This window comes from Pan paniscus, chromosome 7, assembly GCF_029289425.2.
Source record: "Pan paniscus chromosome 7, NHGRI_mPanPan1-v2.0_pri, whole genome shotgun sequence".
NCBI lineage: Eukaryota > Metazoa > Chordata > Mammalia > Primates > Hominidae > Pan > Pan paniscus.
Window position 1 is genome coordinate 84,438,979 of NC_073256.2, and position 13,906 is coordinate 84,452,884.

General features: G+C 35.1%; 1 protein-coding gene across 5 annotated transcripts in view; it reads left to right on the plus strand.

Annotated features, from left to right (window-relative positions):
* Positions 1–13,906, plus strand: part of C7H8orf34 (chromosome 7 C8orf34 homolog) — a 485,474-nt gene that overhangs the window by 376,783 nt on the left and 94,785 nt on the right. For all 5 annotated transcript variants that reach the window (XM_034966203.4, XM_034966201.4, XM_034966200.4 and 2 more), the window contains one exon: positions 11,226–11,302. In XM_034966203.4, the coding sequence (XP_034822094.3) occupies positions 11,226–11,302 (77 nt within the window). The remainder of the gene's footprint in view (positions 1–11,225; positions 11,303–13,906) is intronic.

Sequence of the window (13,906 nt, forward strand, 5' to 3'; positions counted from 1 at the left end):
CCGCAGGAACCTACCAGGAAAGCTGAGAGAATCCACAGACTATTTGAAGGAAATGGATCACCGCTGCAGGCTCCCTGAGATGCGAAAATTTGTGAGTCTTTTTGCTTTCTAGATGAGGAGGCTCATGGTCTGGGGCAAGTTCTCAGCCCTGATCACTTGCTGCCTGGAAATAAACTCATTGCTGTTGAGGGGGCACAGTGGGTGTGCCTGGAAATAAACTCATTGCTGTTGAGGGGGCATGGTGGGTGTACCAGCCTTTAGGACTATGGGCTGCCTTGGAGCTGGGTGAATCCTGTGACTGCTGGCTTTCTCCCACTTCCTTGGCGACCTGTATGACTCAGCAGAGGCAGCCATAATCTCCCTGGGAATATAACTCCATTGGACTGAGAACCACACCCCCATCCACCACAGCAGAAACAGCAAGCCCCATATAAGAAGAGGCTGAGCTCAGACGCACCTATCTCTGCTCCCAGCTGGTGGTCTTTCTTTACCTGCTGTGGTAGCCAAAGACAAAGGGCACAGTTTCTTGGGAGCTCTATGGCCCTGCCCACCACCTGAGAAACCTGAATACTTAACCAGGTGTTCCTAGGGCAAGTTTGCATCCTCATAGGGCCAATGAGCTCTTGAAAGCACTACTTTCTGGCTGGAGGCTAACCAACACAAAACCAGCACACTAAACAAAAACATAACCAAAGTCCCTTACAGGGTCCACTTCACTCCCCTGCTACCTCCCCCGGGGAAGGTGCTGGTATCCACAGCTGCAAGACCTGAAGACCGATCACATCACAGGACTCTTTGCAGACACTCCCCAGTACCAGCCCAGAGCCCGGTAGCTCCACTGGATGGCTAGAACCAGAAGAGCAAAAACAATCACTACAGTTCAGCTCTCAGGAAGCCTCATTCCTAGGGGAAGGGGGAGAACACAACATCAAGGGAACACACTAAGGGACAAAAGAATCTGAACAGCAGTTCTTGAATCCTACATCTTCCTTCTAGCATAGTCTGCGCAAATTATAAGGAACCAGTAAAACAATTCTGGTAATATGAGAAAATGAGGTTCTTTAACACCCTCAAAAGATCATACGAGCTCACAAGCAATGGATCCAAGTCAGGAGGAAATCTGAATTGCCAGAAAAAGAATTCAGAAAGTTGAATATTAAGCTAAGTAAGCAGGCATCACAGAAAGGTAAGTCCAACTTACATAAATCAAAAACATAATTCAGGATATGGAAGGAAAATTCTTCAGTGAAATAGGTAGCATAAATAAAAAATAATCAGAACTTCTGGCAATCTAGGACACACTTAGAGAAATGCAAAATACACTGGAAAGTATCAGCAATCAAATTAAACAAGCAGAAGAAAGAACTCCAGAGCTCAAAGACAAGGCTTTTCAATTAACCCAATCCATCAAAAACAGAGAAAAAAGAATTTTAAAAACATGAACAAAGCCTCCAATGAACAAAGCCTCCAAGAAGTTTGGGACTGTGTTACATGTCCAAACCTAAGAATAGTTGGTGTTCCTGAGGAAGAAGAGAAACCTAAAGGTTCAGAAAACATATTTGAGGGAATAATCAAGGAAAACTTCCCTGGCCTTGCTAGAGATCTAGAACTCCGAATACAAGAAGCTCAAAGAACACCTGGGAAATTCATTGCAAAAAGATCATTACCTGCACACATAGTCATCAGGTTATCTAAAGTCAAGACGAAGGAAAAAATCTTAAGAGCTGTGAGGCAAAAGCATCAGGTAACCTATAAAGGAAAACCTATCAGATTAATAGCAGATTTCTCAGCAGAAACCCTACAACCCAGAAGGGACTGGGGACCCATTTTTAGCCTCCTTAAACAAAACAATTATTACCCGGGAATGTTATATTCAGAGAAACTAAGCTTCATAAATGAAGGAAAGATACAGTATTTTCCAGACAAATAAATGCTGAAAGAATGTGTCACTCCCAAGTCAGCACTACAAGAATTTCTAAAAGGAACTCTAAGTCCTGAAACAAATCCCTGAAATACACCAAAGTAGAACCTCCTTAAAGCATAAATCTCACAGGACCTGTATAACAATAACACAATGAAAAAAAACTTGGGTATTCAGGCAACAAATAGCACAACGAATAGAATACTACCTCACATCTCTATACTAACATTGAATGTAAATGTCTTAAATGCTCCACTTAAAATATACAAAATGACAAAATGGATAAGAATTCACCAACCAAGTTTCTGCTGTCTTCAGGAGACTCATCTAACACATAAGGACTCATATAAACTTAAGGTAAAGGGGTAGAAAAAGGTATTCCATGCAAATGGACACCAAAAGCGAGCAGGAGTAGATATTTTTATATCAGACAAAACAAACTTTAAAGCAACAGCAGTTAAAAATAAACAAAGTGGAACATTATATAATGTTAAAAGGACTAGTTCAATAGGAAAATATCACAATCCTAAATATATATGTGCCTAATACTGGAGCTCCCAAATTTATAAAACAGTTACCACTAGATCTAAGAAATGAGATAGATAGCAACACAGTAATAGTGGGGGACTTTAATACCCCACTGACAGCACTAGACAGGTCATCAAGACAGAAAGTCAACAAAGAAACAATAGACCTAAACTTGACAGATATTTACAAAACAGTGTACCCAACAACTGGAGGATATACATTCTATTCATCAGCACATGAAATATTCCCCAAAATAGACCATATGATAGGCCACACAACAAGTATCAGTAAATTTAAGAAAATCAAAATTATATCAAGTATTCTCTCAGACCACACTGGAATAAAATTGGAAATCAACTCCAAAAGGAAGCCACAAAACCATGCAAATACATGGAAATTAAATAACCTGCTCCTCAATGATCACTGGGTCAACAAGGAAATCAAGATGGAAATTAAAAAGTTCTTTGAACTGAACGATAATAGTAACATAACCTATCAAAACCTCTGGGATACAGTGAAAGTAGCGCTAAGAGGAAAGTTCATAGCATTAAATGCCTATATCAAGAAGTCTGAAAGAGCACAAATAGATAATCTAAGGTCATACCTCCTACCTCCTGGAACTGGAGAAACAAGAACTATCCATCCCAGAAGAAGAAAAGAGATAACGAAGATCAGAGGAGAACTAAAACAAACTGAAAGAAAAAACAAAAACAAAAACAAAAGATAGATGAAACAAAAAACTGGTTTTTGAAAACATAAATATAGCAAGATTAACCAAGAAAAGAAGAGAGAAGATGCAAACAAGCCAAATTAGAAATGAAACAGGAGATATTACTGCTGATACCACAGAAACACAAAAGATTATTCAAGGCCACTATGAACACCTTTACACACATAAATTGGAAAACCTAGAGGAGATGGATAAATTCCTGGAAATATACATCCCTCCTAGATTAAACCAGGAAGATATAGAATCTCTGAACAGACCCATAACAAGCAGTGAGATTGAAATAGTAATAAAAAAAATTGCCAACAAAAATAAGTTAGGGAACAGATGAATCCACAGCTGAATTCTATCAGACAATTCAAAGAAGAATTGGCACTATTTCAAAAGATAGAGAAAAGGGTGATCCTTTATAAATCATTTTATGAAGCCAATATTACCTTAATGCCAAAACCAGGGAAGGACATAACACGAACAGAAAACTACAGACCAGTATCCTTGATGAACATACATGCAAACATCCTCACAAAATACTAGTAAACCAAATCCAGCAGAATATCAAAAAGATAATTCACCATGATCAAGTGGGTTTCATATCAGGGATGCAGGGATGGTTTAACATATGCAAGTCAATAAATATAGCATACCACATAAACAGAATTAAAAACAAATTCACATAATCATCTCAGTAAAGGCAGAAAAAGCATCTGACAAAATCCAGCATCCCTTTAACATTAAAACCCTCAGCAAAATTGGTATAGAAGGTTCATACCTTAAGGTAAAAAAGCCATCTATGACAAACCCACGGCCAACATTATACTGAACAGGGAAAAATTGAAAGCATTCTCCCTGAGACTGGAAGAAGACAAAGATGCCTACTTTCACCACTTCTATTCACATAGTACTGGAAGTCCTAGCCAGAGCAGTCTGACAAGAGACGGAGTAAAGGGCATCCAGAGGAAGTCAAACGGTCACTGTTTGCTGATGATATGATTGTATACCTAGAAAACTCTAAAGACTCATCCAAAAAGCTTCTAGAACTGGTAAATGAATTCAGCAAAGTTTCAGGATACAAAATTAATGTACGCATATCAGTAGCTCTGCTGTACACCAACAGCGACCAAGCTGGACAATCAAATCAAGAACTCAACCCTTTTCATAATAGCTGTAAAAAAAAAAAATACTTAGGAATATAACTAAACAAGGAAGTGAAAGACATCTACGAGGAAAACCACAAAACACTGCTGAAAGAAATTATAGACAACACAAACAAATGGAAACACTTTCCATACTCATGGATGGGTAGAATCAATATTGTGAGAATGACCACACTGCCAAAAGCAATCTACAAATTCAGTGAAATTCCCATCAAAATATCACCATCATTCTTCACAGAACTAGAAAAGACAATCCTAAAATTCATATGGAACCAAAAAGAGACTGCATAGCTAAAGCTATCCTAGGTGAAAAGAACAAATCTGGAGGTATCACATTACCTGAGTTCAAAGTATACTATAAGGCCATAGTTACCAAAACAGCATAGTAGTATTATAAAAATAGGCACATAAACCACTGGAACAGAATAGAGAACCCAGAAATAAACCCAAATACTTACAGCCAACTGATCTTTGACAAAGCAAACAAAAACATAAAGTGGGGAAGGGACACCCTATTCAATAAATGGTGCTGGGATAATTGGCAAGCCACATGTAGAAGAATGAAACTGGATCCTCATCTCTCATCTTATACAAAAATCAACTCAAAATGGATCAAGGACTTAAATCTAAGACCTGAAACCATAAAAGTTCTAGAAGATAATGTCAGAAAAACCCTTCCAGACATTAGCTTAAAGACGTCGTGACCAAGAACCCAAAAGCAAGTGCAACAAAAACAAAGATAAATAGATGGGACTTAATTGAACTAAAAAGCTTCTGCACAGCCAAAGAAATAATCAACAGAGTAAACAGAAAATGCACACAGTGGGAGAAATTCTTCATAATCTATACTTATGACAAAGGACTAATATCCAGAATCTATAATACAAAGAACTCAAATCAACAAGAAAAAAACTAACAATCCTATCAAAAATTGGGCTAAGGGCACGAATAGACATTTCTCAAAAGAGGATATATGAGTGGCCAAAAAGCATATGGAAAAATGCTCAACATCACTAATGATCAGGGAAATGCAAATAGAAACCACAATGTGATACCACCTCACTCCTGCAATACCACCTCACTCCTGCAAGAATGGCCTACTATGGCCATTTTTATTTTTTTACTATAAAAAATTAAAAAAAATAGATGTTGGTGTGGATGTGGTGAAAAAGGAACACTTTTACAGGGCTGGTGGGAATGTAAACCAGTACAACCACTCTGGAAAACAGTGTGGAGATTCCTTAAATAACTAAAAGAAGATCTAGCATTTGATCCAGCAATCCTGTTACTAGGTATCTATCCAGATGAAAAGAAGCCATTATATGAAAAAGATATTTGCACATAAATGTTTATAGCAGCATAATTTGCAATTGCAAAAATATGGAACCAGCCCAAATGCTCATCAATCCATGAGTAGATAAAGAAAATGTGATATATATACACCATGAAATACTACTCAACTTTAAAAAGGAACAAAATAATGGCATTTACAGCAACCTGGATAGAATTGGAGACTATTATTCTAAGGAGAGTAACTCAGGAATGGAAAACCAAATATCATATGTTCTCACTCATATGTGGGAGCTAAGCTATGAGGACGAAAAGGCATGAGATTGATATATTGGACTTTGCGGACTTGGGGGAAAGGGTTGGGGTGGCGAAGGATAAAAGACCACACATTAGGTACAGTGTACACTGCTCCAGTGATGGGTGCACCAAAATCTCAGAAATCACCATTAAATAACTTATTCATGTAACCAAACACCACCTTTTCCCCAAAAACCTATTGAAAGAAATAAAAAATCAAAAAACAGATGTCCAAAGAAAAGCCACAAATAGGGAAACATATTTGCAATGTAATTGCCACTGATCAAAGATTAATATTCAGAATATGAAGAACACCTACAATTTAATAAATAAAAAATCAATACATCAACAGAAAAATAAGTAACAAGTATGAATATACATTTTACAGAGAGAAAACACAAAAGTCCAACAAGCAGATGAAAAATACTTAAATTATCTTAGTTATCAGGGAAAAGCAAAATTAAGACCATGGAGAGATACAATCTTTTTTCTTTTACAACCTTTTGATTGGCATTGATGAAGAAAGCTGACAAAACTAAGTGCTGGTGAAGTCATAGATGAAAAGAAACTCGTATAAGGCAGGTATATGAGTTTTGGAAAAGTTTTCCATTATCTTAAAATCTTGAGCATTTATATAATCTAAAACCTAGAAACTCCATTTCTAGGTAAATGCCTTAGAGAAATAAGTATCATATAGCATGAAATATGAACAACCCTTGTTAGTATGTTCATGGATAGGGAAATGGATAAATTGTGAAATTTTTTATGCAGTAGAAACCTGAATGCCTTTCAACTACATACAGGCGATGGATAAAATCAGTGATGTACAAATACATCCCCTGTATGTAGTTGAAAGGCATTCAGATTTCTACTGTGTAAATGTACAACAATTGTTTTCCTGAAAAAAGGAAGCCCTGATTTGTAGAGATTGAAGATTTCCTTGGTGTGAATACTCCCACCGTGGTTGATTTCAAGCAGCCAAACTGAAATGGCAGTTGGTTCTCCCACTCTGGTATAGCAAGTTGCAGCTCACCATTAAATGAGTCTTAAAAGCCTAATGCTTCTTGAACAAAAGCAAGTCACAGAATGCCATTTTTATAAAGCTCCAAAAAGCAAATCTAAATAATATGTTCTTTAGGAAAACATAAGTGACAAAACTATATTTAAAGACAGGAGTTGTCTCCCACATGGGCTAGCGGTTAGGATTCCTGGTTTTTCACCCAGGCGGCCCGGGTTCGACTCCCGGTGTAAGAATGTAAAGATTTTGCCGCTGGGCGCGGTGGCAGGTGCCTGTAGTCCCAGCTACAGTAGCGGGCACCTGTAGTCCCAGCTACTCAGGAGGCTGAGGCAGGAGAATGGCATGAACCTGGAAGGAGGAGCTTGCAGTGAGCCAATTTCGTGCCACTGCCCTACAGCCTGGGCGACAGAGCGAGACTCTGTCTCAAAAAAAAAAAAAAAATGACAAACACAAAATATTGGTTATTCTCAAGGTAAGAGGAGGCTGGGTGATGGGATAAGGAAGGAGCCCACGGATATATGAAGGTTATTGAAAATGCCCTAATTATTAAGTGGTGGGTTTGGGGTGTTTATTTTGTCTTTGTAATTTGTAATTTAAATAGATCATATATACTAATAGATGTGATATATTTTACATGTTATATTTATATAAATGTTTCACAGATGTTGCATTTTTATAAGTCAAATATTAGGTAATAAATATTAAAAAAACTGCTAAGGGAACATAAACCAATGTTAATGTAGCATAATAGAAAGAAATGACCATAGTTAATGCATACTCAAATCTATTATAATGGTGATGACATGGCATGTTCTTATGATAGACCTTTAACCCTGACAATGAACATTAAGTAATGTGTCACTAGCAACATGGAAGCCCCAGGCTGGCCATTCGTTGACACTCGCATAGTTTCTGGAGTCAGCCTGGTTTCTGCTCATAGATATTCTTGCATGTGTACCTTCACTTATGCCATCCTTCCCTGCCTAGCAATAAGGCCTTTTCCCTCCCTTCTCTGCCTATTTAGATCACCTGTTCTAAGATCATGTAAAGTCTCTCTGATGTTTTCTTTCTCTCATTTCCAAATTGTTTTTGAATTGCTTCTTCTGTGTGTTTCTCCTACTTCCATTGGATTATATGCTGCTTGAAGTTTTCTTATGTTACCCATTGTGCCCAATACAAAACCAGGCACAAGACAGATGCTGTTTAATTACTTGCCATTAATTTTTTAAATTTTATCAAAATAACTCCAACCTACCAATCTTTACCTATATATATCCTTCAGCTTCTCATTTACATAATTACTGAGTATTATAAGGACTCAAATTTCCTGGGAAATTAAATAATATATCAAAAATGTGTTGCAGATTATACTTTAAGCTCCTTTCTTGAAATGCCTAATCCTGCATTCTTCACATTCAATTATTAGTATACCTAATCTGCAAATTCCAGAATATGAGTTTCTGATTTAGTACATTCTTTTCTACTTAAATTAGTCAAACGACTAGATCCAATAATTGAATAGTATCCAAAAGTGCTATTGTGAGTTTATGTCAACTGTGCATCCACATTGAACTTGGCTCGGGAAGCGTAAACATTTCTATAAATTGGTATAACTGTGCATAAAAAAGTCTGTTGTGACACAAGCAGCAAAAGTAAAAATAATGGCTGAAAAAAGTTGGATGTAGCTAAGCACTGCAATAAACTACAGATTTTTAGGTTCCCACCATGTCCAATCAACCACACAGGCTGAATTTCTAGTCCTACTCCTGCCACAGATTATTAGGTTTCTGGTAAAATTACTTTATCTTTCCATGCTTCAGTTTCTTCTTCTCTAAAATGAGGATATAAGATAAACTGTAATATTTGACAAATTTAGGGACTCATTTCCCACCCACCCATAGGTGATTTTAAATAGCTAAAAAAATTACTTACATTTGAAAATCATATATAAAAGAAATTGCTCTGGAATAGACAGAGCAAAATAGCTTGCACATATATACTCACCTGTTACTGTTAATGAGTGATGCACTTAGAACACATAAACAATGGCATTTACTGCTCTAAGCATTAAACAGTAAGGTTTTATTTTCATGGTGTCTCTGGTCCCTACTAGCTTGTTAGATTGGTACCCTATTATTAGATTTGGGCTATTTGGCAGTATCCATTTGACTTCATAACTTTTAAAAACGGTAGTTATGTAAACTCTCAAATGTTCTGGCGGTACTTATAGTTGTCCCTTCATCCTAAGCTCAATGGGCATTACTGTATTATAGATCTTTCTGGATATGGTACCAATAACCAGGGAGAATTCAACAAAAATGAAACCAAACAAAATGTAAATCATACAAAGTTACTAATACTTTCGCTTTATAAATGTTCATCTTTGTTAAAAGGTTAATACTGCCCTGTAAATGTGTTCAAGTAAATTTCATGAAAGAAAGTGTCATAGAAAATATTCAACTTCTTTTAAAAGCACCTAATACAGTGCTTGCCATATAGTATTTGTTGAATAAATGAATACACAAATATACAATACAATAAATGTATGAATGAATGAATACATAAATAATTAAGCAGAATGACATCTATTAAAAACCATTAACTACTCATGGAGAAGAGCTTGAGAACTTATTTATAGTATTTCTAACTTTGAAAAAATTAGCAAATCCATGAGAAGGTGGATTTTACTGTCCTATATATGAAAATAATTTGCTGTGTAATGTAGAATAGAACATTTTAATGTTATTTATTTATTAAGTCAATAGATTACTGAAATAAGAACTTCAATACACAAGCAAAACAAGAAACATACTGAGTGAATACTAAAATTATAGTAGCATTTGCTCACAGTTCTGCAGAATATAATTCAGTTTTGGAGGACTTAAATTATGCTTAATTTACATCCTAATTTAACAAATTTATTGTCACCTTTACAATTGGGTTTTGGGAGCTAGAGCTTCAAGTATTCTTTACAAGTGGATTAATAGTTTTGCATTTGGTATAATTCTCCTGATTTTATCCACTAAAACTTGCTTATTTTTAACATCTATGTTCTGTCAGGAAAGGTAGTAAGTAAAATCTTTAAATTCACCTATAATTTGAGAATGATATGTCTCTCCCGAAGTCAGTTTTACGGTGGAAGGTATTCTGTGTTCTAAAACAAAAGCCACATTTACATCTACATAAACTGTGTGCCCCAGAATTTAGAAACTTGTCTTCTTGAATGTAAAATTCTGAGTTACCAGAGATAGAGAGCACTCCATGATTCAAAAGCTATGATTTATTATAGATTTGTGCTAAGCTTTCCATTGTCTCCCTGGTGTTCAGTGGCCATTAAGGGTTTGAAAGATTTCATGCTCTAATTCTCTTTACAGAGTATACATTTTATGCAACAGAAAAATCTGTCTCCATATGTACATAAAGCTAAAGGAAAATATTTAGGGCTTTATATGACTCCCTCAAGTATTAATAAATATAAGAAATTAATTTTTAAATCCAGTGGTTTAAAATACCTTTCTCTTAACTGATTTTTTTTTTAATTTGAAAAGAAGGAGTTCAAACTCAACTAAGGAAGTCGACATTCTTCAGCATAGATTATTTCTAGTTGCTCCATTTACCTATCCCTATCACAGAATTCTTTATAACCCATAGAAATCCTTGTTGTTCTGGTGGTTGTTATAATGTCAGAAGACATATGAAAAAGGTTGCATCATTGTTTTCACATATTTGAAAGCCACTACTCACCCACCCCTCAATATATTCAATTCAGGCTAATTGCAACTTCTTCCTTCATACGTTGAAATGGAAAACCGATCACCATTTAATAATATGCACCTTTCTCGGAACTTTTTTCAGAATGTTCCATTCCATCTAAAAGACAGAGCACAAAATATTACTCAAATTGTGTAACCCCCCAAAAGGAGACAATTGATAGATAAAAGAAATAATCATGAAATTATAAAAGAGAAACAGGGCATTAAATATAATTATGTTCCAACAATTAGCTGGATAATATGCCAAAATATCTTGCTTTATTTGTATAACTAAGATAACTGTGGCTCTTGCCCATTCCTGACATTATTGTGCCCTTCTAAATTAAAAATACTTATCATTTTTCATAAGTTGTTTTTAAGCTAAATATTATTTCACATTCTATTTTAACTCATAAACACTATGATTTTTTCAACACCCAATTCCATCATTTTATTCTTCTCACAACAGGTTTGTATATCAGAGAATTAATAAGCAATATGTGAGTATAATTTATTCATTTTTTAAAAATAAAAATAGATTCCTTGCCTGGGACTGAAGAAGCACTAATGGAGGAGGGTGACGGATTTGAGAAAGCATCTAAACTAACAGGACCTGTAAGTATATTCATTGACTAATTTTTTTTAATTGCTAAAACTAATTTAAATTACTAGTAGGAAAATCTAAATAAAATATAATAAAGCCAGCTTTCTTACTGATTAATTAGGCTGTTCTAAGTTGTTTCAGCAGTTGGGGAAGAAGACTTGAACTAGATGGGCAAAGTGAAGTTCTGGTGTTATTAACTGCTTGCTTGTGCATGTGAGCATGCTGAAAGGTTATGAGCTGCCATGTGAAACTTCAATAAGTTTAACTATACTTACCTTGGTAGTAAAACAAATATTTTGCATATCCTGAAAGTTTATATGTGACTTATGCTATTCTTAGTAGTGAAGTCCTTATAATATGTTTGTTAAACTATATATCTTCAATACAGTATTTTGGGAGAGAACCATTAGGTTTAAGATTTTTAATGCAATTTAAGGTTAAAAGAATAAATAGAAAAAACCTGAAATTCTATATAAATTCTAAATAAAAATAAATTTTTTACAAATTCTAAAGTTCATAAAATTTTTTAGTTTCTATAAAAATAGCTAATGCAATCGCTTTATCTTAAATGTAATATTTGGACTGGGTTTGTATGTGTCTATATTCTCTGTATTAATTTGCTAGGGCTGCCATAACAAAGTAGCAAAGACTGGGTAGCTTAAATAACAAAAAGTTATTTTCTCAAAGTTCTGGAGGCAGAAATCAAAGATCAAAGTGTTGGCAGGGCTGCTTGCTTCTGAGGCCTCCCTTTTTACCTTGTAGATAAATGTCTTCTCCCTGAGTCTTCACAGCTTCTTCCCTTTGTACATGTCTATGTCCTAAGCACTTAACACCAGTGATACATCACAAATGTCACCAGTGATATTGGATGAGGGACTCCCTAATAACCTCCTTTAACTTAATTACCTCTTTAAAGACCTTATCTCCAAATGCATTCTGAGGTACTTGGGCTAGGAATTCGACATATGAAATTTTAGGAGGACACAGTTCAACCCATAACACTCTGTGACGAGATTACATGATTTAAAACATTATTCATATCATAGGATTTCGTAAAAGGCACCAAGTTTTCCAATGAACTTCATAATAAAATTAATTTTTAAAATTACTGACAAAATCAATGTATCGTTGCTCAGATGTTATTTTCCCAGACCCTATTTAAAATTTTGCATTTCCCTTCTTTATTTTTTATACAGTACTTATGATTTCTACTGTGTGATACAATTTACTTATTTGTTTTACTGTCCATTTCTTTCCACTATAATATAAGGTCTAGCAGGGCAAGACTTTTTGTACATTTTTTTCACTTCCACATCTCTAGAAGAGTACCTACACACAGTAGGCCCATAATATGAAACACACACATACATATATATGTATGTTGAATGCAAAGTTTAGCAATAATTCCTCACCATGAGATGAAAACTATTATATTTTCCTTTACTGTAAAATGGTAAAATCTTAGAAATAGAAAAAACCATGGTAACCATCCAGTTCAGCATTTCCCATCTCTTACCTTGGCATTTTCAACAGGATATTTTCACTCCTCTATTTAATGCAGAGATATCTAACCTATAGATAAGGAAACAGAAATTCAGAGAAGCTAAGGAACTAAACCAAGGTCCTAAAGTTAAAAAACAGTGATATCAGGAGTTGGGGACTAGTCAATTTTCCTTCTACTGTACATCCTTAATATTTTTAGTGCTTTTCTGTTTCTTGTAGAAACAGTTTATTCCTGTTTGTTAGATGTTGTCTTCCATTCCTCACAAACATTGGTCCTAGTTTTACTCGTGGAGTGATAGCTTAAACCTAATCCTTTTTACAATTAACTGATGTTCAGATATTAGAAGCTACCAGCATGTCCCAAATGAGACTTAAATTTTTAAGTCAAAGCATAGTCCATTCTTTTAACCAATGCTTACATTGTGTAGTTTCAAAAAATTTCAGTACCTTGATGCTTTCTCTGAACATATCCTGTTTGCCAAGTCCCCTGTAACATGTGAGTTATGCCACAACCAAATCTAGGGTTCCAAATAATGTTCTCACATAGAGTACAATGAAGTATGTGGTTGGAAAAAATATTATTTGGTGATTATTACCTACTGTTGCATTAATTTTATTTTTTAAGAAATGTTCTGCCATTTATTAACTTTAGTATTTCTCCATAACCTCATGATGTTATGTTGTCCTTCAGGTTGTAATAATCTGTCATTCGTCACTTTTTGCAAAGGTTTATCAGCTGTGAATTCCACAAAGTCCATATTTGTCCCTCAGGCCTAAACATATACCATTAGATTCTTCTTCTAATCATTTTCTCCAATCAAGATATATCCTGTCTTTAGTATTTGGCTTCCTTAATAATACATAAAAATGCAAAGAAAGAAGAAATTAGCTTTATTTGACTGAAGTTTTCTTGAGTGATTTCAAATGGGTTCTTAGAGATCTTTGCTTTTTTCCACTGTGTTCACATACTGCTTCCCCAGTGCAAAAGTTTGTTATAGGTCAACTTTGTTTGTTTTTATTTACATTCATTAGATTTTGCATTAAAAATTATCCAATTCCAGTTAATATCATATTACACATTTAAATCTTTTTGGAATTAAGTGGAATAAAAC